This window comes from Chiloscyllium plagiosum, unplaced genomic scaffold (genome assembly GCF_037043375.1).
Source record: "Chiloscyllium plagiosum isolate Xiang-an unplaced genomic scaffold, Cpla_swu_hap1 HiC_scaffold_17, whole genome shotgun sequence".
In the NCBI taxonomy this organism is placed as follows: Eukaryota; Metazoa; Chordata; class Chondrichthyes; order Orectolobiformes; family Hemiscylliidae; genus Chiloscyllium; species Chiloscyllium plagiosum.
The window spans coordinates 31649488-31671531 of NW_028270155.1; the positions used below are offsets into that span (position 1 = coordinate 31649488).

The 22044-nt window shown below is 38.3% G+C and overlaps 1 protein-coding gene across 5 annotated transcripts in view; it reads left to right on the forward strand.

The window, feature by feature from the left end:
- The window catches only part of piezo1 (piezo type mechanosensitive ion channel component 1 (Er blood group)), a 355592-nt gene that overhangs the window by 326303 nt on the left and 7245 nt on the right, over window positions 1–22044 (forward strand). For 4 of the 5 annotated variants that reach the window (XM_087995781.1, XM_087995783.1, XM_087995784.1 and 1 more), the window contains 8 exons: window positions 1903–2061; window positions 2325–2472; window positions 5172–5360; window positions 9911–10003; window positions 15801–15973; window positions 16668–16790; window positions 17597–17676; window positions 20901–21105. In XM_087995781.1, the coding sequence (XP_087851907.1) occupies window positions 1903–2061; window positions 2325–2472; window positions 5172–5360; window positions 9911–10003; window positions 15801–15973; window positions 16668–16790; window positions 17597–17676; window positions 20901–21105 (1170 nt within the window). Of the gene's footprint in view, window positions 1–1902; window positions 2062–2324; window positions 2473–5171; window positions 5361–9910; window positions 10004–15800; window positions 15974–16667; window positions 16791–17596; window positions 17677–18731; window positions 19197–20900; window positions 21106–22044 lie in introns of those variants that run through there. The other variant, XM_087995785.1, reaches the window with a different exon arrangement.

A 22044-nucleotide genomic window follows, 5' to 3' on the forward strand; every position in this document is an offset into this window, starting at 1 on the left:
GAAAATCAGTATTCACATGGAAAATGATGGATTGATTAGAAGAGTCAGCATGGATTTCTAAAGGCAAAATCATATTTGACTAACTTGCTGGAGTTTTTAAAAAGGTAACAAAAGGCATTCTGTACGGCATCACATAACAGGCTTGAGAAAAGTTACAGCTCATTGAATAAAAGAAACAGCAGTGACATGAATACAAAATTGGGGTGATTGATAGGAAACAATAATGGGCAATGTGTATTTTTCATCCTGCAGGTAGTTTTGTAGTCTTTTTCTGACATTGGTTAATGAACTGAATCTTGGTGTGCAGGTGAAAATTTCAAAGTTTGCAGATGATGCAAAACATGGAAGCATTGTAAACTGTAAGGAGGATAGTGTAGAACTCCAAAAAGATTTGGACAAGTTGGTGGAGAGGCAGATAGGTGGTGGATGAATTTCAATGTGGAGAAGTGTGAGGTTATGCATTTTGCAAGGAAGAACATGTACAGACAACATGAAATAATGGTTTTGATTCTAAAGAGGAGCTGAGGGACAAGGGCATATATATGAATAACTCTTGATTGTGACAGGATAGGTGGAGAGAGCAGTTAATACACCATATTTTATTGGGTTTTATTAATAGGAGCTGAGAGTACAAGAATAAGGAGGTGGTGTTGAACTGATACAAGAGACTCGTTGGACCTCAGCTGGAATATTGTGTATAATTTTGGCACCACACTACAAGGATGATGTGAACACATTGGAGTGAATGTAGTAGAGATCCACAGAATAGTTTTGAGGATGAGGAACGTCAGTTGTGAGGATATGTTGGAAAGGTTGGGAATGTTCTCCTAGGAGAGGAGATCTGATAGAAGTTTTCAGAATCATGATAAATCTGGATAAAGTAGATGAGAAGAAATTATCCCCACTTGTGAATAGGTTGAGAATGAATCCTAATGACTCGATGAGCTTTAGAAGTGACTCTAGATTATCCATCATGTGACAAAAAGAAAAATAGACATTGTATTCTAGAAATGACCAATCCAAGGTCTTATACAAGGATAGGATTTATTTTTGGTTGTTTTGAACTGAATAATCCTGAAGCTGACACCAGTGTCCATGAACCTTTAATGGTATGTGCATAGGTCATTCTACTGCTCAGGGTGTGACTCTACATGGTGTATACATCTTGCTGTTGCTCCCCACCCCCATCATTTATATCAAAATGCATCTGCTAGACATGGTTCCATTCCGCAAAAAGATCTAGAGTTACCACCATTCTATATTTCTCATCTCAGGTCGTTACAGCCCCATATATCTTTGTCTGGACATATGGACAAATCGTCCATGAACTTCATCCAGATCATTGTTAAAAATGGAGAACGTCAGTAACATTGATTGTGATAGAATCCCACTAATGTTCACTTATCACACTGAACCATTATTATTAGAAACTACTTTTAAGAAAATGGAACCCAAAGGCTGGCTGCCAATCCCACATGATTCAACCTCAAAAACATTTTCTTCTGCCACTTGGCAAAGGTTTTTTGAAAATCAAGATAATCTGACACACTAACATTATATAACTACTTCAACATTTCAATGAAGCTTGACTGACTGATATAAATTTGGAACTAGTTGACTTCTTGTAAATAAGAAGCACTATTTGAAAGCATTAGAGGTGAAGTGACAAAGGTCAGTGGGCATGATAGTTATATTAAGTATTTTAGTCGTATCAAATTATCAATGAAGTATTTCCTTAAAGTGGTTATATCCCACACAATCTATTGTTGTCACATTGCCAAACAATGCTGTAGTATGATCATGTAAGTATCTGTAGCTTCATGATTTGTTCAGTTAATTGTTTAGTGCAATAATCAGACACCTAACTTTTTTGTTTATTGTATGTATCCTTTTTTTAACCAGAATGTTTAACCAGAACACAGTGGCACAGCTCTGGTATTTTGTGAAATGCATCTATTTTGGTTTATCAGCATACCAGATCCGCTGTGGCTACCCAACTCGTATCCTTGGTAATTTCCTCACAAAGAAATACAATCATCTAAACCTTTTTCTTTTTCAAGGGTAAGTAGGGACGGTTAGCTTTGTAATCTATAAATTATTGTACATGTATTTTTATTTAACTCCCAATACACTCCAACATTTTTGAATTTTAAAGATCAGTTGGGATGTGTAAGTACAATTGCAGGTAGGCAGTGAGCTGAGTCCTTCTGTTATTGTGATATTTTAACAAGTAGCTGCATTTTTAACTCATCAGCCATGTGTTTGTTCAACATTTGTTGTCATTTTCAGGATAGCCCCATTTTTAAATAGGTGTCTTATTTTAGATTCCGTCTTGTGCCATTTTTGGTGGAACTTCGTGCTGTAATGGACTGGGTTTGCACAGACACTACACTTTCTCTCTCAAGCTGGATGTGTGTTGAAGACATCTACGCTAATATATTTATTATCAAGTGTAGCCGGGAAACAGAAAAGGTATTTATTCTGATGATGATAAACGACCTTGTTAATTGTAATTTTAATTCAGTTGTATAGAAGTAAAATACTGTTTAATTACAGCAAGAGTTCTGTTCTAGTAAACTATGCAAAGTCTTGAAACGAGTAGACAGCATTTTTACATACTGAGGCAAGTTACACTGTCAGAAGTTCTGTCTTTTGGATAAGGCTTTAAACTAAGGCACTGTCTGCTCTTTCAGGTGAACACTTGAGATCCCATGCCACTATTTAGAACGAGGACTGTGAGGTTTTTCTGGTATCTTGACCAATATTTATCTCTCAATCAATTTTGCAAAACAAGTTATCTGATCATCATTCATCCTATTGCACTCTGTGAGCTTGGGCAAATTAACTACCATAATTCTACATTGCAACTGTGGCTACACTTTTACAAATGATGCATTTCATTGACTGGAAAGTATTTTGGATGAATTGTGGTCATGAAGGTGTTATATAAATGCAAGTCTTTCTTTCATTCTGCAATCAGTGTCCAAACGCTGCCAAATTATGTCCCAACATTTGATAATGAATGGTTTAATAATAACCAACTATGAACAAAAATCCAAGTTTTGAAACTGTTGATATCGCACACAATGAGTATTTTTATTATAACAATTTTCTCAGACTTTAAAAGTACAATATTCCTGAATGCCTTGGTTTCTGAAACTTGCCTGAGGCTTGGTGACTGTCAGATGAGAGAGCAGATCTGGGACTATGGTGACTTTTGACTTTCACTACAAATAGATACGGTACATTCAGCCTGTTACTTCAAAATAAGGGCAGAAAATAGGAGCAGAGAAAAAATAAATAAAACAAGAAGTAAATTTAAATAAGTATGAACTTCCAGCAGTTATTTACCATGAAGGTTAGTGGGACATTACATCATTTGGTTTATTCCAGACACCCCCTAGATGCTTTGATGCAGGAATTAATTTAGAAGAAAGAAGAGCTTTGCTTGGTTAAATGGTTGATTCTCAGGAATGACTTGCCATGAGCTATATTGTAACTGAGAATGGTAACCAAGACTGTAGGAGAAAGCAGAATGCAAACATCAAATGTACAGGCACTTGTCAGTAAAGTGTTTAAAAAAAAAGTCTCTCCCTCTTCATTATGGGTGTTTCCCCTAAGTTTTAAAAAAAAAACTCAGTCCAGAAATTTCTAACAAAACTTAATGCACAATGGTCTACCTTACTATGTCATAAAATATCCTAAGAAAAACAAGAACCGATTTGTGCTGCCAAGGAAGCTCTCAAGAACTGTTGTGAAAAACATCACTGTGAAAAAAAAATCCTTGCAAGTTAATTATCAACATCTGACATTCTGAGAACCCATATGTTACTAAATAATAATTCAAAGGCCAAAGTTAAAATAAATACAAAAATATTTTAAAAGTATGTAAATTTTACAGTTTATCTCACAAAATAATGATTCATTCATGGGAGAATCTGAAAAAGGATGCTGTTTAAAAATTAGGGGTCAAACATTTGAGACAAAGTGTTCTCTCTGAGAGTCCTGAGTCTTTGGAATTCTTTTCTTAAAAAGGTGATGAAAGCAGAATCCTCAAATATTTTTAAGGCAGAGATAGATAGAATCTTATTACACAAGGGATTGAAAGGTTATCGGGATCGTTAGAAATGTGAATTTGGGGTGACAATCAGATCAGCCATGAACTTATTGAATAGCAAATCTGGCTCAAGGGACTGAATAGCCTCATCCTGTTCTTATGTTTATACAAATAGACAAATTGAATTTGATTTAATCTCATCTTCTTTCGTTGATTTTCATGATTAATTGCATGCCCTGGAGAGATTATCAGCTTTAATTTTTTTTTTGCATTATGATAGGGACATCCATAAGGACCAAGTATTTTCTGATACAGACCAATGAATGGTTCTCACTGGTAGTTACATTTGTCCTTGCCCTTTTAATGTTGAATATATTTTGTCCTTCATGTTGCTGAATGTTTGATGTGAAGCGACTGTGTGCCGTCTTAACCAATCAGATTGACAGGTTCTGAAAATTACAGTTCAAAGTTAACTGTGTAGGAAATGGAAGTTTGCCCTGCTTAATATTAAAATTGAGTAAAGGACAGACTAATAAAGAGAGGGAAGATTTTGGAATGAGAGAAAAAGGAACAAAATCTGAAGAGATAAAGCGCTGTCCTTGTCATTGTTAATATTCTGTGGCAGAGAGGTTGATTGGCACTACCTAACATTTATAGCATGGTTACAAGGTTATTTGAAATGTTGTTCTATAAAATTCTTGTGAAGGACGTTGGAACTTCTTACTCGAGCAAAAGGGTTATATAAAAGATATTGAAATGGTGTAGCTGAAATTTCTGTGCCAAATATAATATTCCAGATGAAGAACTACAATACTCAATACATTTGAAGAGGGAACCATGAGAAGTGCTGCTGACAAAATGGTGGTGTACTGGAGAAACAACTTTTTGATTTCTCATATCTGAAATGCTGTTGCATTCCTCATGCACAATATTCAGTGTATTAACCTCATCATTAATGTGACAAAAAACTTTGAGCTATTAATTCTGCTGATAGAATGTCTGAAGTATCAGTCATCAATGGAAATAGATTCTGCCACAGCATTTTATTAATACACACATTTTTAAACCCCTGCAAAGCTGTTTCCAACGGGCAGTTATGATTATGTCTTTATAGAGATATCCACAGCCCAAGGGTCAGAAGAAGAAGAAAATTGTGAAGTATGGAATGGGAGGCCTCATCATTCTTTTCCTCATCTGCATTATCTGGTTTCCCCTTCTTTTCATGTCATTGGTCAGATCAGTAGTTGGCGTGGTGAATCATCCAGTAGACGTGACTGTAACAGTCAAACTTGGTGGCTATCAGGTAATTATTTATTATTAAACACTGCAGCAACTTGTCATAATTGGCTTCAGCATTTAAGGAAAGTCTGTTCTAAATTTTCCACATTGTATTCACGACATAGGCTCACATTGTCCATGTTGGCTACCTATCTAGTCGTATGTAGATATTTTTCTTATTTTCCTTGATGACGGAGATATATGTCCTTGGGTTTTCTCCAAGAAGAATTAGGCCTTCAGACACCTATAGGTCTGTCCTGTCATGCTGCATGTAGTACATTGAGCCTCATTTTGTCTGTACTGAGCAACAATAGCAGTAGTGAGGTGAGCCAGCTCTCTAAAAGCTAATCTGTTCTTTATAAGCCAAAACAAAACACTCATTACCAGCAGTGAAGCTAATACTATTGGAAAGCTGGAGTAAGAAAAATGATTGATCCTATTCTCAGTTTAAGCTTTCAACAAAATTATGGTTGTCAAGTTTCCTTGCACTGTTCGTCTCCCCAGCTAACAGTACTTGTAGTAAACTTCTTTCTAGTTCTTTGTTAGTACCATTATTGCCAGTCTATATTCGATATGAGAAAGCTCCCCATAATCCTCATACAGTCCACAACTACTTGCCTAGTATTCACTATGGGTTGACCTGAGATTAAGAAGATAAACTTCTAACAATCTTAGAGAGCTCTCATTCATACTGACCAGACACTGGAAGAAAGGTTCTCGTGCATGAAACCCTTTCAAAGATTTTTAATCCTCTCAATGATATAACAATCCTTGAGGTGAAAACAACAATGAAATTCATTGAAATTGCAGGAACAAATTATTAATTTTTTTTCTTTCTAAGCTACACCAGATAGCCCATCAAAGCACACCCACAGCTGTTAGCTCATTTTCTATCCCCCTCCCCAATTTCTAAAGGACAGGGGAATGAAATAACTTGAGATCATGACACTTAAATAGACCATATCCTTAATTCACAAAGAATGACATTTCAATAGTTTTGTGACTTGTATGGTGCTGGTTATGTCACTTGAAACATTAAAAATTGGTGCCGGTTTAACTTGACACTAATTTCAAATGTTCTTGCTGAGGTGGGTTTCTCACCTGTGCTTTTTACATTGGATTCTCCCACAATTGTAAAGGCCTCTTGGGTCAGCCAGACTGTAAAAACCCAGCCAATTCCATTTGGAACACATCTTGTTACTCTTTCCAGGTATTCTTCCACTTACCTGGAAATATTTCACACAAATTCTGGAGGAAAGCTCAAGGGATTTTTTTTTAAATCAGCCACTGTTTGTTTTGCACTTGTCCTGTCAGATCCCCAAAGGGAAAGCCAAGAACATTTGAACATTTATAGTCATAGAGTCAAACAACATAGAAACAGGCCATTCAGCCAACTTATCCACGCCAACCAGGTTTCCTAAACTGAACGAGTCCCATTTTGCTGCATTTGCCCATGTCCCTCTAAACCTTTCCTATCCAACTACCTGCCCAAATGTCTTTTAAATGTTGTAACTGTACCTGCATCCATCACTTTCCTCTTGCTGGCTCATTCCATAATCGCACCACCCTCAGTGTGAAAACATTACCGCTTAGGTCCTTTTCAAGTCTTTCCCCCTCACCTTAAAACTATATCCTCTAGTTTTGAACCCTACCCTGGGAAAAAGACCTTAAGTTATTTGTTCTATCCATGCCCCTTACGGTTTTATAAACCTCTAGAAGGCCACCTTTACATTTCAGATTGGCCACATTTCTGAAACATGGAAGTAAAGAAAGACTTTTTTTGTAATAATATGAATATAGAAAATGTATGAGTAATCATTGCTAAAAAGGGTCATAGCAGGTTCAGAAATTGAGCAATTAGATATTGTAAAAATATTAGGCGTAGGTTAGATAGGCTTCAGATTGGTTCCACTGGTCGACACAACTTTGATGGCCCAAGGGTCTGTAGTGTGCTGTAATGTTCTATGTTTTATTCTTTACTGTTTCTTTACACGTGTTGTTTGCACAGGGGGTGTGAAGAATCTCAGTCTCTTGTGGATCTTTTAGGCACGTTTATGTAGGGTACCCTGAGCAATCATCAGCTGCACATTTTGTGCAGATTCATTTGGATTGAAAGTTACTGCAATGATTCTCAACGTGTCTGGTGAGGCATGTAATATCCAGCAATGTTTTGGATAGGGAGGCATATTTTGTGGATATAATCAGGGAAGTGCATTGAGGTCCCATCGTTTGTAAATAAAGTGACCCCAATATCATGCTGCCCATGCCATAGTATATTTGGCATTCAACTTTCTTGTTCAATATGTTTGAATTGGTAGAAAGGAATCAGTTGCTATCATTGAAGAATGCATCTGGCCCAACCAGGGCATCCATCAGCCCTCCCTTCCTGCCTATGGTCCTGGCAGTACACGTTATGGTGTTCTGACGCTGCCAGACTGCTGGAATTGCCAACCACTCGGATTGGCCAGCAGCTCCTGAGGGTGACTTCTCCTCCTGGAGAAAGGTGGAAGTCCCACCAGGACTTTCTTTGGCCTATCAACAGCATTTTGTTGTTACAGAATGGGCTTCTAACCAGCCAACCAACTTCTCTTCCATGAGCAATATAGCCCTCTCTCCTGGAATTTCTAGAACCAGATTTCTTCACTTTCTCTTCTGTCTCCTCTTTCACCAAAAATTGAACTCCCAGTAGTGACCATTATTGGTACAAATTATTAAAAGATGGTTGGTTCTCAAATTATGGTGACGCTGCAGAATGTTTAAGTTCCAGGCTTGGTGAGTCACTTAAGACCATAGGAGCAGAAATTAGGCCATTTGCTCCATCGAGTCTGCACCGCCATTGGATCATGGCTGATAGGTTTTTCAACCCCATTTTCCCACTTTCTTGCCATAGCCTTTGATCCCCTTGGCAATCAAGAACTTATCTATCTCTGTTTTAAATATACTCAATGACCTGATCTCCACAGCCTTTTGTGGAAATCCAATAATCTACACCTAATATTTGTACAGATTCGCCACTCTATAGCTTAAGAAGTTTGTCTTTACCTCCATTCTAAAGGGTCTTCCCTTTATTCTAAAGCTGTGCCCTCGGATCTTCGTCTCTCCTGCCAATGGAAATATCTTCCCAACATCCACTCTGTCTAGGCCATTCAGTATTCTGTAAGTTTCAACCAGATCCCACCCCTCATCCTTCAAAAATCCAATGAGTATACTCCCAGAATCCTCAAATTTTCCTCATCATATGTTAAGCTTTTCATTCCTGGGATCATTCTCGCGAATCTACTCTGGACCCACTCCACAGTCAGTACATCCTTCCTGAGTTCTGAGGCCAAAGATTGCTCACAATACTCTACATGTGGTCTGACCGGAGTCTTATAAAGTGTCAGAAGTACATCTGCTTTTATATTCTAGTTCACTCAAGATGAGTAACAACACTCTATTTGCCTTCCTAATTACCGACGCAACATTCAAGTTTACCTTAAGAGAATCCTGGACTAGGATTCCCAAGTCCCTTTGTATTCCAGATGTCTGAATTTTCTCTTATTTAGAAAATAGTCCATGCCTCTATTCCTACTACCAAAATGCATGATCTTACACTTTCCCCACATTGAATCGATCTGCCACTTCTTTGCCCACTCTACAACCTGTCTAAATCTTTCTGCAGCATTCCTACTTCTTCAATACAACCTGTCCTTCCATCTATCTTAGAGTCATCTGTAAACTTAACCAGCATGCCCTCAGTTCCTTCATCCAGAACATTAATGTATGAAGTGAAAATTTGCGCTCCCAACACTGGCCCTTGTGGAACACCACTAGTCACTGGCTTCCATCATTTTATCTCCACTCTCTGCTTTCTATTTCAGACAGCCAATCTTCTATCCATGCTAGTTCCTTGCCTCAAACACCATGGGCCTTTATCTTACTCAGCAGCCTGCTGTGCAGCACCTTAACAACGACCTTCTGGAAGTCCAGATAGATAACATCTATTGTCTCTCCCTGGTCCAACCTGCTCATTACCACCTCAAAGAATTCTAACAAACTTTTCAGGCATGACCTTCCCTTAATAAAACCGTGCTGGCTTTGCCCTATTTTACCATGCACTTCCAAGTATTCAGAAATCTTATCCTTCACAATGGACTCCAAAATCTTACCAACTGAGGTCAGGCTAATCAGCCTATAATTTCCCATCTGTTACCTTACTCCCTTCTTAAAGAGGAGGGTTACATTAGCAATTTTCCAGGCCAGGTTACAGTGATCATGGGGGATTTCAATTTGCAGGTGAACTGGGAAAATCAAGTTGGTAGTGGATCGCAAGAAAAGGAATTTGTGGAATGTCTATGAGTAATTCATGTAGTAGTCCACAACAGAGGAAAATCATGCATTACTGTTGACTAAAAGGCTAATCATTATTAAAAGTATCAGACTGTTACTATTCAATGCCTATTGTTTTGAATAAATCTTTGACTTAAGATGTGTAGGTTTTAATCATTATAATGAGACATGATTTAAAACAATATTTTTTCGGGAAATGCTATTAAATAAAGAATATAGTAAATGTTTCTTTCACTTTGTTTGCAGCCCCTGTTTACAATGAGTGCTCAACAACATTCTCTAAAACCATTCAATCAAAAGGATTATGATGACCTTTGTTCAACATTTGAACGCAATCCAGTAAGATTCTTTTTAAATTCTGCGATCTTATAAATACAGCAGTACAAAGGATGTATCAGTTCTCTTGAGACAAAGCATATAATGCTAACGGTAGGAAAGTAAGATTCAATTAAACACATTTTCCTTCCAGCAATTGACTAGAAAATCAAACACTAAAGTAAAGAATAAAACAAACTGGAAAATAAGAGGTGATTATTATTTGATTGTGGCCATGTTAGGCTGGCCTTATCTCTCGCTATGTATGAAGGTTTAACTTTTTTGAGGAGATGTACTTGAATGAATCCTGTTTTACTTAAAATAGAACACTTCAGAACTTTACATTGTTTGAAAGGAACCAAACAGTTCTGCAAAAACATTAGCAACTGTTGCATCAATCACAAAATATTTGCTGTCAGGCTCCATGACTGTTGCGTTGGATTTTATGTCAGAAAAAAATCCATTGACTATGCTAAGCAATCACCTTCTGTAGAATCATAGCACACCAAGAAACTGGTTATGTATGGAGGTAGATGGAGTTAAGATACAGGTCAGCCATGATTGCATTGAATACCAGAACAGTCTCAAGGAAATGATTCACTTCCCCCCCACATGTTTTTTTTCTAAAATTGAACATTTAATTCAAATTCTTTGGGGTCGGAACTCCTTATTTCTAATGTTCTTTATGGAACTCCTTGCTTGAATATCCTGGCTCTGATTTTAAAGTTCTCGATGCCCCATGAAGGGAAAAAGTTTCTGTTTGGTCACCCTATCAATTCCTTACGTTCCTTGCCTTCCTTGATTCCAAAGAATTCAATTAATTTATTTACTGACTTCATATTAAAATGTATATATTTGTCAAATTCCAGTTTTGTTCAGAGTATTGTTCACACCTAGCAAGGAATAAATCAGCAGTGTAATGGAATGCTCCCCACTTGCCTGAATGTGTGCAACCTCTGTAACACTCAAGAAGCTTGACACCATCCAGGACAAAACAGCCCACTTGATTAACACACTGTCCATCACTTTAAGCATTCACTTGCTCCACAATTGACACATAGTCTCAGCAATATGTACCACCCAAAAGATAGCTTTCAGAAACTTACCATCCTACTTTAGCAACTTTCAAACTAGTGACTGCTACCACCTGGAAGGACAGGGACAGTAAATACATGGAAACACCAACCCCCTGCAACTTCCCCTCCAAGCTACGCACTATCCTACTCGGAAATATATCGCTGTTCCTTCCTGGTCGCTGGGTCAAAATGTTGGCATTCTCTCCCTAACGGCACTCTTTGTGCACATACACCACCTGGATTGAATCTTTAAAGAATTTCTTCTTGTGAATATTCTTTATACATGTTCACAGGTACAGGCATCCTTGGTTAGACCAGCATTTATTGCCTGTTTCCATTTGCTCTTGAGGAAGTAGTGATGTACTGACTTCTTCAACAGATACAGTCCACGTGGTGTATGTGTACCAAGAGTGCCGTTAGGGAGACAATGCCAACATTTTGACCCAGCGATATATTTCCGAGTAGGATAGTGCGTAGTTTAGAGGGGAAGTTGCAGGGGGTTGGTGTTCCCATGTATTTACTGTCCCTGTCCTTCCAGGTGGTAGCAGTCACTCGTTTGAAAGGTTGCTAAAGTAGGATGGTAAGTTTCTGAAAGCTATCTTTTGGGTGATACATATTGCTGAGGCTTTGTGTCAATTGTGGAGCAAATGAATGCCTAAAAGTGGTGGACAGAGTATTAATCAAGTGGGCTTTTTGTCCTGGATGGTGTCAAGCTTCTTTAGTGTTACAGAGGTTGCACACATTCAGGCAAGTGGGGAGCATTGCTGATTTATTCCTTGCTAGGTGTGAACAATACTCTGGGAAAAAAAACTGGAATTTGATAAATATATATACATTTTAATATGAAGTCAGTAAATAAATTAAATTGAATTCTTGGGAATCAAGGAAGGCAAGGAAGTTAAGGAATTGATAGGGTGACCGAACAGAAACTTTTTCCCTTCGTGGGGCACCTAGAACTTTAAAATCAGAGCCAGGATATTCAAGCAAGGAGCTCCATAAAGAACATTAAAAATAATGAGCTCTGACCCCAAAGAATTTAAGTTAAACATTCAATTTTAGATCTCTGTGAGAAGAGAGTAAAATAACATTCAGCCAAGGCAAGTAGATGGAGTTAAGATACTGATCAGCCATAATTGTATTGAATCCCAGAACAGACTCAAGGAAATTATTCACTTCCTCCTTCTCTTTCCATCCTGGAATGAATCTTTAAAGATGTAGGCGAAAGTGAGGACTGCAGATGCTGGAGATCAGAGTCTAGATTACAGTGGTGCTGGAAAGCACAGCAGGTCATGCAGCATCTGAGGAGCAGGAAAATCAACGTTTCGGACTCCTGATGAAGGTCTTTTGCCCGAAACATCGATTTTCCTGCTCTTCGGATGCTGCCTGACCTGCTGTGCTTTTCCAGCAGCACTCTAATCTAGACTCTTTAAAGATGTGTCAATCTGTTAAAGCTTAAGAATTAGTGATCCAAGATTTAGGTTATCTATTGCAATTACCTGTGTTTTGCTTGAGCAATTAAAGATTTGGATTCTGTGTCTGCTTGTTTATGGAGAAAGAGCTAGTTTGCTTTGAGCTCCTATATAATGCTGCTCTTGTGCCAGGGATTGGGCTATTCCAAATCCTTGTACTGTTGAATAAGTCATTTTGACAACCGGCAACAACATTGAGAGGGCAGTAATTCTGAGGCTATGTTCTACCTCCTGGTCATGTTGGTATTCTTCTGCTCCTTCCACTGCGTTCACATTCTCACTCCTTTCCTTCATAGAGTCATAGAGATGTACAGCACGGAAACAGACCCTTCGGTCCAACCCGTCCAGGCCGACCAGATGTCCCAACCCAATCTAGTCCCACCTGCCAGCATCCGGCCCATATCCCTCCAAACCCTTCCTACTCATATACCCATCCAAATGCCTCTTAAATGTTGCAATTGTACCAGCCTCCACCACATCCTCTGGCAGCTCATTCCATACATGTACCACCCTCTGCGTGAAAAAGTTGCCCCTATGTCTCTTGTATATCTTTCCCCTCTCACTCTAAACCTATGCCCTCTAGTTCTGGACTCCCGACCCCACGGAAAAGACTTTGTCTATTTATCCTATCCATGCCCCTCATAATTTTGTAAACCTCTATAAGGTCACCCCTCAGCCTCCGACACTCCAGGGAAAACAGCCCCAGCCTGTTCAGCCTCTCCCTATAGCTCAAATCCTCCAACCCTGGCAACATCCTTGTAAATCTTTTCTGAACCCTTTCAAGTTTCACACATCTTTCCGATAGGAAGGAGACCAGAATTGCACGCAATATTCCAACAGCGGCCTAACCAATGTCCTGTACAGCCGCAACATGACCGCCCAACTCCTGTACTCAATACTCTGACCAATAAAGGAAAGCATACCAAACGCCTTCTTCACTATCCTATCTACCTGTGACTCCACTTTCAAAGAGCTATGAACCTGCACTCCAAGGTCTCTTTGTTCAGCAACACTCCCTAGGACCTTACCATTAAGTGTATAAGTCCTGCTAAGATTTGCTTTCCCAAAGTACAGCACCTCGCATTTATTTGAATTAAACTCCATCTGCCACTTCTCAGCCCATTGGCCCATCTGGTCCAGAACATTATCAGCATTCACCCTTTTCCATTCATTCACACGGAGAGAAGTGGGGAGAAAATGTGTCAGCATATTTTCTCAAGCAGCATGGTTACACAATGGTTAGCACTGCTGCCTCACAATACCAGGGACCTGGGTTCAAATCCAGCCTTGGACGACTGTCTGTGTGGAGTTTGCATGGTCTTCTTGTGTCTGCTCTGGTTTCCTCCCTCAGTCCATAGATGTACAAGTTCGGTGGATTGGCCGTGTTAAAAATTGCTCTGGAGTGTACAGGGGTGCACAGGTTAGGTGAGTTAGCCATAGTTTAAAAAATAAACCCATGCAAGGTTTCAGGGATGTGGTAGGGGGTGGGTTTGGGTGGGTGCTCTTCGGAGAGGGGTTGGTGACGATTCGTCACGGCAGATTTACCGCCGATGATTAGCCACTGCCGGTTCACCACCAGCGTTTCTCCACTGGGGTCGTTTGACCTCTGGAGACTATTTGCCACCGGAAATATATATATATATATATATATATATATACTGATTGTTTTCACTTCCGCCTGTTCTTTCATACTTCTCAGTTCCCTTTATTTATACAACTGCATACTACATATTGATTTTAAAAAAAAGAGGTAAAATAAATATCATTTTATTGGTTAATTCTAACTTTAGGAAAACATTCTCTCATAGCACTGATAGCTGCCTGCTCAAAGTCATAATGGATATACTGTGGTCTGGGATTAGGTACCAAGGACTTCACCATTTCAAACATACATACATACGTTGAACGCTGCTTATTTGGTAGAAGTATATACAATATTGGATGAACCCCATCAAGTCTTTTTGCTAAAATACAATATGCGGATCCGTCTATTACATCAGCCCCTTTGTTCACATCGCCAAAACTTAATACTTGAATCACTCTTGGATAGTTTATCAAAAATATATATAAAACCATCGTGGTAAAACTTCTTATTTCCACGTTTACTAATAATTTCTCTTGCCATACAAGAATTCCTGTTCCAAAAATACAAGCTTAAAAAAAACTCTCCTGTAAGGAAAATAAGTTGTTACTGAAACAACGCAAACACTACCTTAACCAATATAATGACAATTTTATATACCATCAATATTCAAAATATACGACTTACTTGTGGTGGCGAATCGTCTTCAGTGAGATAATAGACTTTATCACGTGAAGCAATCATACCAATGGGCCAATGGGCAGTGGCTAAGCGTCCTCGGTGGTCAAAGGGCAGTGGCTAATCGTCGGCGGCGAATCCGTTGTGGCGAATGGTCCCATTCTGTCGGAGAGTTGGTGCAGACTTGATGGGCCAAATGGCCTCTTTCTGCACTGTAGGGATTCTATCAACATAGAACACAGAGAGGAAAGAATCTGTATGAACTTAGTGCAGGGTAGAACAGAAGGGGAGAGGTGTGAAAAGTGAATTAGGTCAAGCAGAATAGTGCCTCTCTCAACATGTTAGGAAAGTATAGTGACAGTTACAGAAACAATTTCACACCCTTGTCTAAGCAATCTTGTGATTTCTCTGCAAAGGAATAGGGAACTATCCCAACAATTTTTTTTGTTACCTTTCTGTTAAGGGATGAAATGTGAGTGCAGTTTATATTGTAATCGGCTTTCTGTCTCATTGCTGCTGCAAGTCTAAGTACGTATCAGAAAGGAAATATTAAGGCCTATTTTGACATCAGTTATTTTATATCAAAACTATGAATTGGAATCAGGCTGTTTATCCAGGCTGTGTTCACCTTTTTGAAAGGGTTAATTAACATGTTACAGTATTTTCTTGGTCTTGTGCTGATAGAGTCTGCTGAGGTAAGGAAAATATTCAAACTATTTAAGTCATATCTTACTTTGGCTTCTTGCAATGAGGCTGCAGAGAGAGAGAGAGAGCAAAAACATCTGATGTATGATTGCTTCATGTGATAAAGTCTATTATCTCATTAGTGTATCACACTGTCAGACTTAACCACTTTTACTACATTAATCAGCTATTGCTAGTTTTCTAATTTTCTATGAATCTTCAATGTTTTTGACTAGTAATTTTTCAGTGAGATCCCCATTTTATTGGTCCTTTTATAATTTGCAGCTGTACATTTTCTTGACATCTAAAATAGTTTCTGTCCTCTCCTGAAGGCTGCTATGCAGTTTATCACACTTTATGGTTATGAGGATATCATGACTGCACACATAGAAGGAAGTTCAGGATCATTATGGAGTGTTAGTCCACCTAGTCGTCAGGCAATGATTACTGAATTAAACAGCCATAATTCCGAGATGACACTTCGCCTTATGTGGACTTTTCAAAGGTAAGAATGCTCTCCAATATCACAAGTATTAAGTTACAGGGATAAAGTTCTAATCTTTTAAATGAAAGAAGATTTTCTCTCTGCACTATGAGCTCCAAAACTACATTCTTTAGAAATTCGATAAGCTTTTACTATGTATGCTGCAAAGAAGTATTATTGTATTGATGTGTGGCTTTAATATATGCTTCTGAAAATATACTTTTGTCAGTGAATTACTTATTATAGAATTTAATAATAAGGAATGAGCAGCAGCAGATGATGGAATAAAATTATTCAAACCTTGCACTTTGGATCCCATTATCTTATGGACCATATTGTTTCACATCCTCAGAACCCTGTAGGTCAAGAATCAGCCTGTTCACTCAGATGGTGTAAACCCATCACCCTGAGTAGGTGTCTTCCTATATTTGAGGGATAGCCAATGGCAACCATTTGAAAAGTGAAGAAAAACCTGCTTTGTACCCTTTTTATCTTATCCTATTTCTTGAGCATAACTCAGTCTATAATCTGAACCAGACCATGTATAAAGCAAGTTAAATGTGTGTAGGTTTGAGACATTTTAAAAGTTATTCATTTCAGATGAGAGGTTGATGTTTATAATATCATTGTTATAGGAATAGACAGATTCTTATCAATTATCTAGTGTATTTTCATAGTTCAATTAGAATAATATTTAATAACTTTCTGTCTTTAGGGATCTGAGTCTAGGTGGAGTACACGAGCACACATCAGAAAAGCACACCATTGATCTGGAACCAAATGACCCGGTGCGGAAACAGTTGGCAGATCTTCTTCTAGGAATTCGGAAGGAGCCAGTGTATGCCTTTATTTGTTTGATTCATCTGAGTGCCAATAATACCACTGTTAACTTGTCAACTTGTCGTAGAGCTTGTCTGTGGTAAAGCAATATTGAATTCTCAAATAAAACCAGAAAGTGCCAGAGAAACCAGTATCTCTGGAGAGAAAAACAGAGTTAATGTTTCAAGTTCAATGAACCTTTGTTACAACTGCTGAAAGCAAATGGGCAGCACTGAAAGCTGCATTGGCCAGTGTGACTGGCCTCAAAATGTTCACTCAGTTTTTCTCTCTGCAGATACTGCCAGATGTGCTGAGTTTCTGCAGTACTTTCTGAGTTTCTTTATCAATACTTTGATCTCCAATAAATTTATTAAGTTTGAGTTCTGTATTAGTGTTGTGTGGAAATTGCATGAATTTGTTTAGCATGAGAACTAGTAAGCACAGTGGGTTTATCAAACATAGCAAATTTGAGAATAATGGATTGGGATGAAAGTTTAAAACCCTACTAAAGAAATAAAAAGGGCATGACTAAACCATTTTGTTGATAGAATTACTATTGGAAATATATTTTAATATATACTGGCAATTAAAAATGCTGGACCATTTGCCAGACATGCTGAGAGGGACTGCATTGTGAATGTGCATTGTATGATTTTCCTTTCATTAGTTTTAGTCAATGAGAAATCATGATGCACATATTCAGGATTTTGCACAATATGCTCAATATTCGCAGCATTCCCTGATAAAGAGAAAAATTGCAAAATTGTTCCTTTAGATCAAACAAAATGTATTAGTTTGATGTTTTTGTATGATTTTTACTTGCAGATTGATTTCACATATGTTACCAAAGTACATTAGAGCTCCAAATGGGCCAGATGCTAAACCTGTTGATCAGCTGTATCCAGGTAAAATGACTTGATTATGTTGTTCGGAAACTTTCTCTTTTTTTAAATGATAAATTACAATATTTACTGACAACTTAGCGAATTCATCTTGAATTCAAATGTTCTTCATTTCAAAACGTCAGTTTCGTTTTGCCATAGTCTAAATAATCATATTTTATCTCTACCATTGTTTTATTTGAGTTGCCACAATTCATTTTCTTTGAAAGATTAAATAAAATCCTGTAGAAAGTTGTTCCTAATTGAAAGGCAAGGTTGAACATATTTATTCCATTCATAATTTGTTATTCCATTTTTACTCAGGCATTGATTAGTTTCAGAGCTCTATCCAAGATCTGAGCATCAAAATATTTGAGACTTAAATTTTGCACTTGAGTGATCACCACACAGAAATCTGAGGTGTCATTGCTGGAGGTGCTAAATTTAAAACCCCAAAAGCAGCTGAAAGGATTCTGATATGATGAACTCTCATGAGTTCGCTTCATCATAGGCATTGCAGTAACTTCAAGCTGCCTGGAATTTCTGCACCCAGCCAATGCAATTCCTATGAAATATTGAATGATGGTAGAAAATTGGTAAGATTGGTTTCCAAGATTCTTGAATTCTAAATTGGAGGCTTTTCAGGAAAAAAGGTGGAAAAGAGTAGAGATATCCTGTTGACAGGAAGTCACAAGATCTTCCAGGGAAACACATCGAAGAGATAGCCATAGAGGCCAATGTCAGGAATCGAGTCCTCAGGACCTGAAAGTAGAGGAGTTAGAAGTTGAATGATTTTACATGACTAGATTAGTGAATTCTTCTTCAAATGCCATAGCTGCCTCAGACAGAGGGCCATTCGCCTATAACTCACCCAGCAAGAATCTCTATCAATCAAGGCTCATTCCTGGTATTTATCTATTAGCAGTATATATATTATATACACACACACAAGCACACACAGAGCTACTGCAAGCTTTATAACAACAGTTTGTGCACACCACCAGCTTTTCAGTCAAAGAAACCATATTAGCAAGACAGATTGCAAGACTCTCACTAATGCATCTCCTTCTCTCTTGCAGTATGGTGTTCTACAACTGGAAGCAACAACAGCTAACCAGAGGAGACCAGGCACATTCCAATATCCTAATCATCATCTCCAAAGATTATTGGCATTATTGTACAGTCCATTGCTGAGGCCACAGCCAGCAGTGGAATTGAAAACATTAAAGATGATTATATTCTCCTCAAATCTCATTTCCCCATAATCCTACATTTTTCTCTGATTAAGAGTCTGCAAATGCCATTATGTATGCATCTATGATATTCCCTCATTTCTTGCACCACAAATGTTTTCTTATGCATTTGCCCTTTCAGATACACTACCTAGCCAATCAGTGGAGGAAGAATAAAATGACACTGACGTGCAGCATCACTCTACCTCACGCTGTCAACCACTGGCTGAGATATTAGCATCTTGCATAATTGATAGAGTAGCATAGAGATGGAATCTGAATGATAACATTATGAATGAGTGACTAGCCAGAGCAAGGAGAGTACAGGTGGCAGCTTATGGGGAAAAGTGGGGGGGCGGGGGGCTGCAGGAAGTGATGGGGCTACAAAGATGAGGAGGGTGTGAGGTTCCACATGAGTTTCACTGCAGTTGGCCGGGTTTCCACTTTGTTGGGCAGACTACAGAAGAAGATACAGAACAAAATACTTAGTCATTGACAGGGCTGCTAGAAAGCCTGTGGTCAGTGTTAAGTTCCTATCTAATACCATCAAAACTAGCCTTACTCTAATTTAGTACTTTAACTTTTGGACCAGACCTATGCTTTTCCATAACTCTTTTAAAATTAATAGAATTATGGATCACTGATCATTACCTTATGTCCCAAGAGAAGGTTGAGCTTTTCCCCTTCTTTAGTTGGGATATCTACATATTGATTCCTGAACGTGCTCAATGAATTCCTCCCCATGCAAGCTCCTTAACACTAAGGGAGTCCCAGTCTATGTTTGGAAAGTTCAAATCCCCTACGACTGCAATCCTATTATTCTCATAGCTATCTGCGATCTCCCTACATATTTGCAAATTATGATACAGCATTTATTGTAGCAGCCACAGAGACCAAGCACTGACTGCATGCCGTGATGCATTCTAATACTCCTGCCATCACCCGTATGGATAAATGTGCAAAGGAGCTTGAACATTGTCAAAGCAGTTGTCAGAGCAATGCAGCAATCTGCTGTATGGGGGAGCTGTAGAGCTCCATTGAGAATAGTAACACTGTTCTCTGATTGGATGACAGCATTCAACTTTCCGCACATCACAGCATCAGTGCTCTTGGTGTTTCCAGATTGCTGTTCCAATGTCAAGGTGGTACAATCTAAATCTGGGCCTTCCAGTGTAAGGTTGTTCCAAGATCATGTGCAATCTCATTCATTACAAGTTGGCAGACAATGGCGAGCATTGCACAGCAATACTGAGAGAAGCAAAGGCAAGTAGAAGACAGGCACTAAGGGAATGTACTCAGGTGATTATTAGCTTGTGTTTAACAGGTCATTTTTTCATGTATGAAATCAGTTTGGAATGTTTATTTTGTTATGGGCTTTTATTTTTGCCATGAGGCCAAGCCAGCATTGAGATTGTCAATGACAAAGGAAAGATGAAGCACAGGACTGTTCATGAATGAGTATTTGGAGTTGTGGTTATTGCCACCAGACTCAGATGAATTCCTCATGGAAAGCCCTGTCAGAAAGGAGGTGCCAATGTTGCATCGTCCTTTTCTTTACTTCTTCCTATTCCTCCTGCTCTTCAATTACTCTCCTTTTCAGAGGTGACACTTCACCATAGCAAGAATGTGCAGTACATAGCAGACCATCACAAATCTTAACACATACTGCAGTGCTGTGTTAACACGTGCAGATAATGGAATACCTGTGGCAGCATGTTAGTGGTCTGCTGTGGCAACTAGATTTCCATTTTATGCATGTTGACTGCATCAGTTGCACACTGGAGGTACAACTAGGACTGATTACTACACATTGGTGTCATGATAGGAACTGATTTGCTGCACACTAATTAAACAACAAAATTAGCCTCTATTACAACAGTGATGAATGCAAGGGCTTATATGAAGTGCATTATTTAGGATTTGGCGTATTAAGAAAATATTGATACAAATTTGAAACAAATTATTAAGTTTTACTACTTCTAAACTACTGCATTAAAAACTTTTCACCACTGACAGATAATGAAAATAGCTACCTGAATGTGACCATGGAACTACAAAGGCACGTTGGAAAGGATGCAAATGATTCAGACAGTATCTTGGAATGGTGGGTGATACAGGCCAAGACTGAAGAATGTAAACAAAATGAATGTCATGAACTACAAATGATCATCTTCAATGACAAGGTCAGCCCACCAAGCCTGGGCTTCCTCGCTGGACATGGGTATGTTTCTTTCAGAAATGTAATAGAAACATTTGTTTCCTTTACATAATAAAGCTTTGGGTAATAATATAGTAGGTGAAACAGAAATTAATTAATTAAATATCAAGATACGATCTTCCCTAATTTGTTTTTGATAAATTTCAAAATGTATTTAATCAAATTACCAAACACAATAGTTAAAACCTCTGGATTTACTGGTCATCATTCATTTACCAAATATTTAACGTCAGTGTTTTTTTTGTGCAGTTAAGGAATATACTGACTCAGCCTGGAGCCTCAAAACTGCATGTACATCAGGGGTTCTTCCAAAGTCATTAGAATCCCAATGCAATCGCAACTGCCTACTGAGTACATTCATTAAGTATTTGTTACCTTATAGAGCCCAATAGTTTTTAATAGAAAGAAATTCCCTCAATACCAATCAAAAGAAAACCGATGGACAAGATTTAAAGCACTTTTATTGTAACAAACCAACTAAAAAAACCTACTTCAAACATGAATTGGTAAATAATCTTCCAAGTAAAAAGGTTACTTTCACTTTTTAATTGTAATTGCAGCAAAGATGTATTTAGTATAGTCACAAACAGTTGCGTCACTTTCTGCTCAAATATTTTTATTTACTTATTCATGGAATATGGGTATCATTGGCTGGACCAGCATTTATTGTCCAGCGAACAGTTAAGAATCACCTGAGAGTCTGGAGTTACATGTAGGCCAGACCAGGTAAGGATTTCCTTTCATAAAGGACATTAGTGAAGTACATGAGGTTTTCCCTGGCAATCTGCAATGGTTTCATGGTCATCATTAAACTCTTACTTCTAGTTTATTATTGAATTCAAATTCCACCATCTGTCATGGCAGGATTCGAACCCAGGTTTCCAGAACATTACCTGGGCATCTAGATTGATAGACTAGCAATTATATCACCAGGCCATTGCC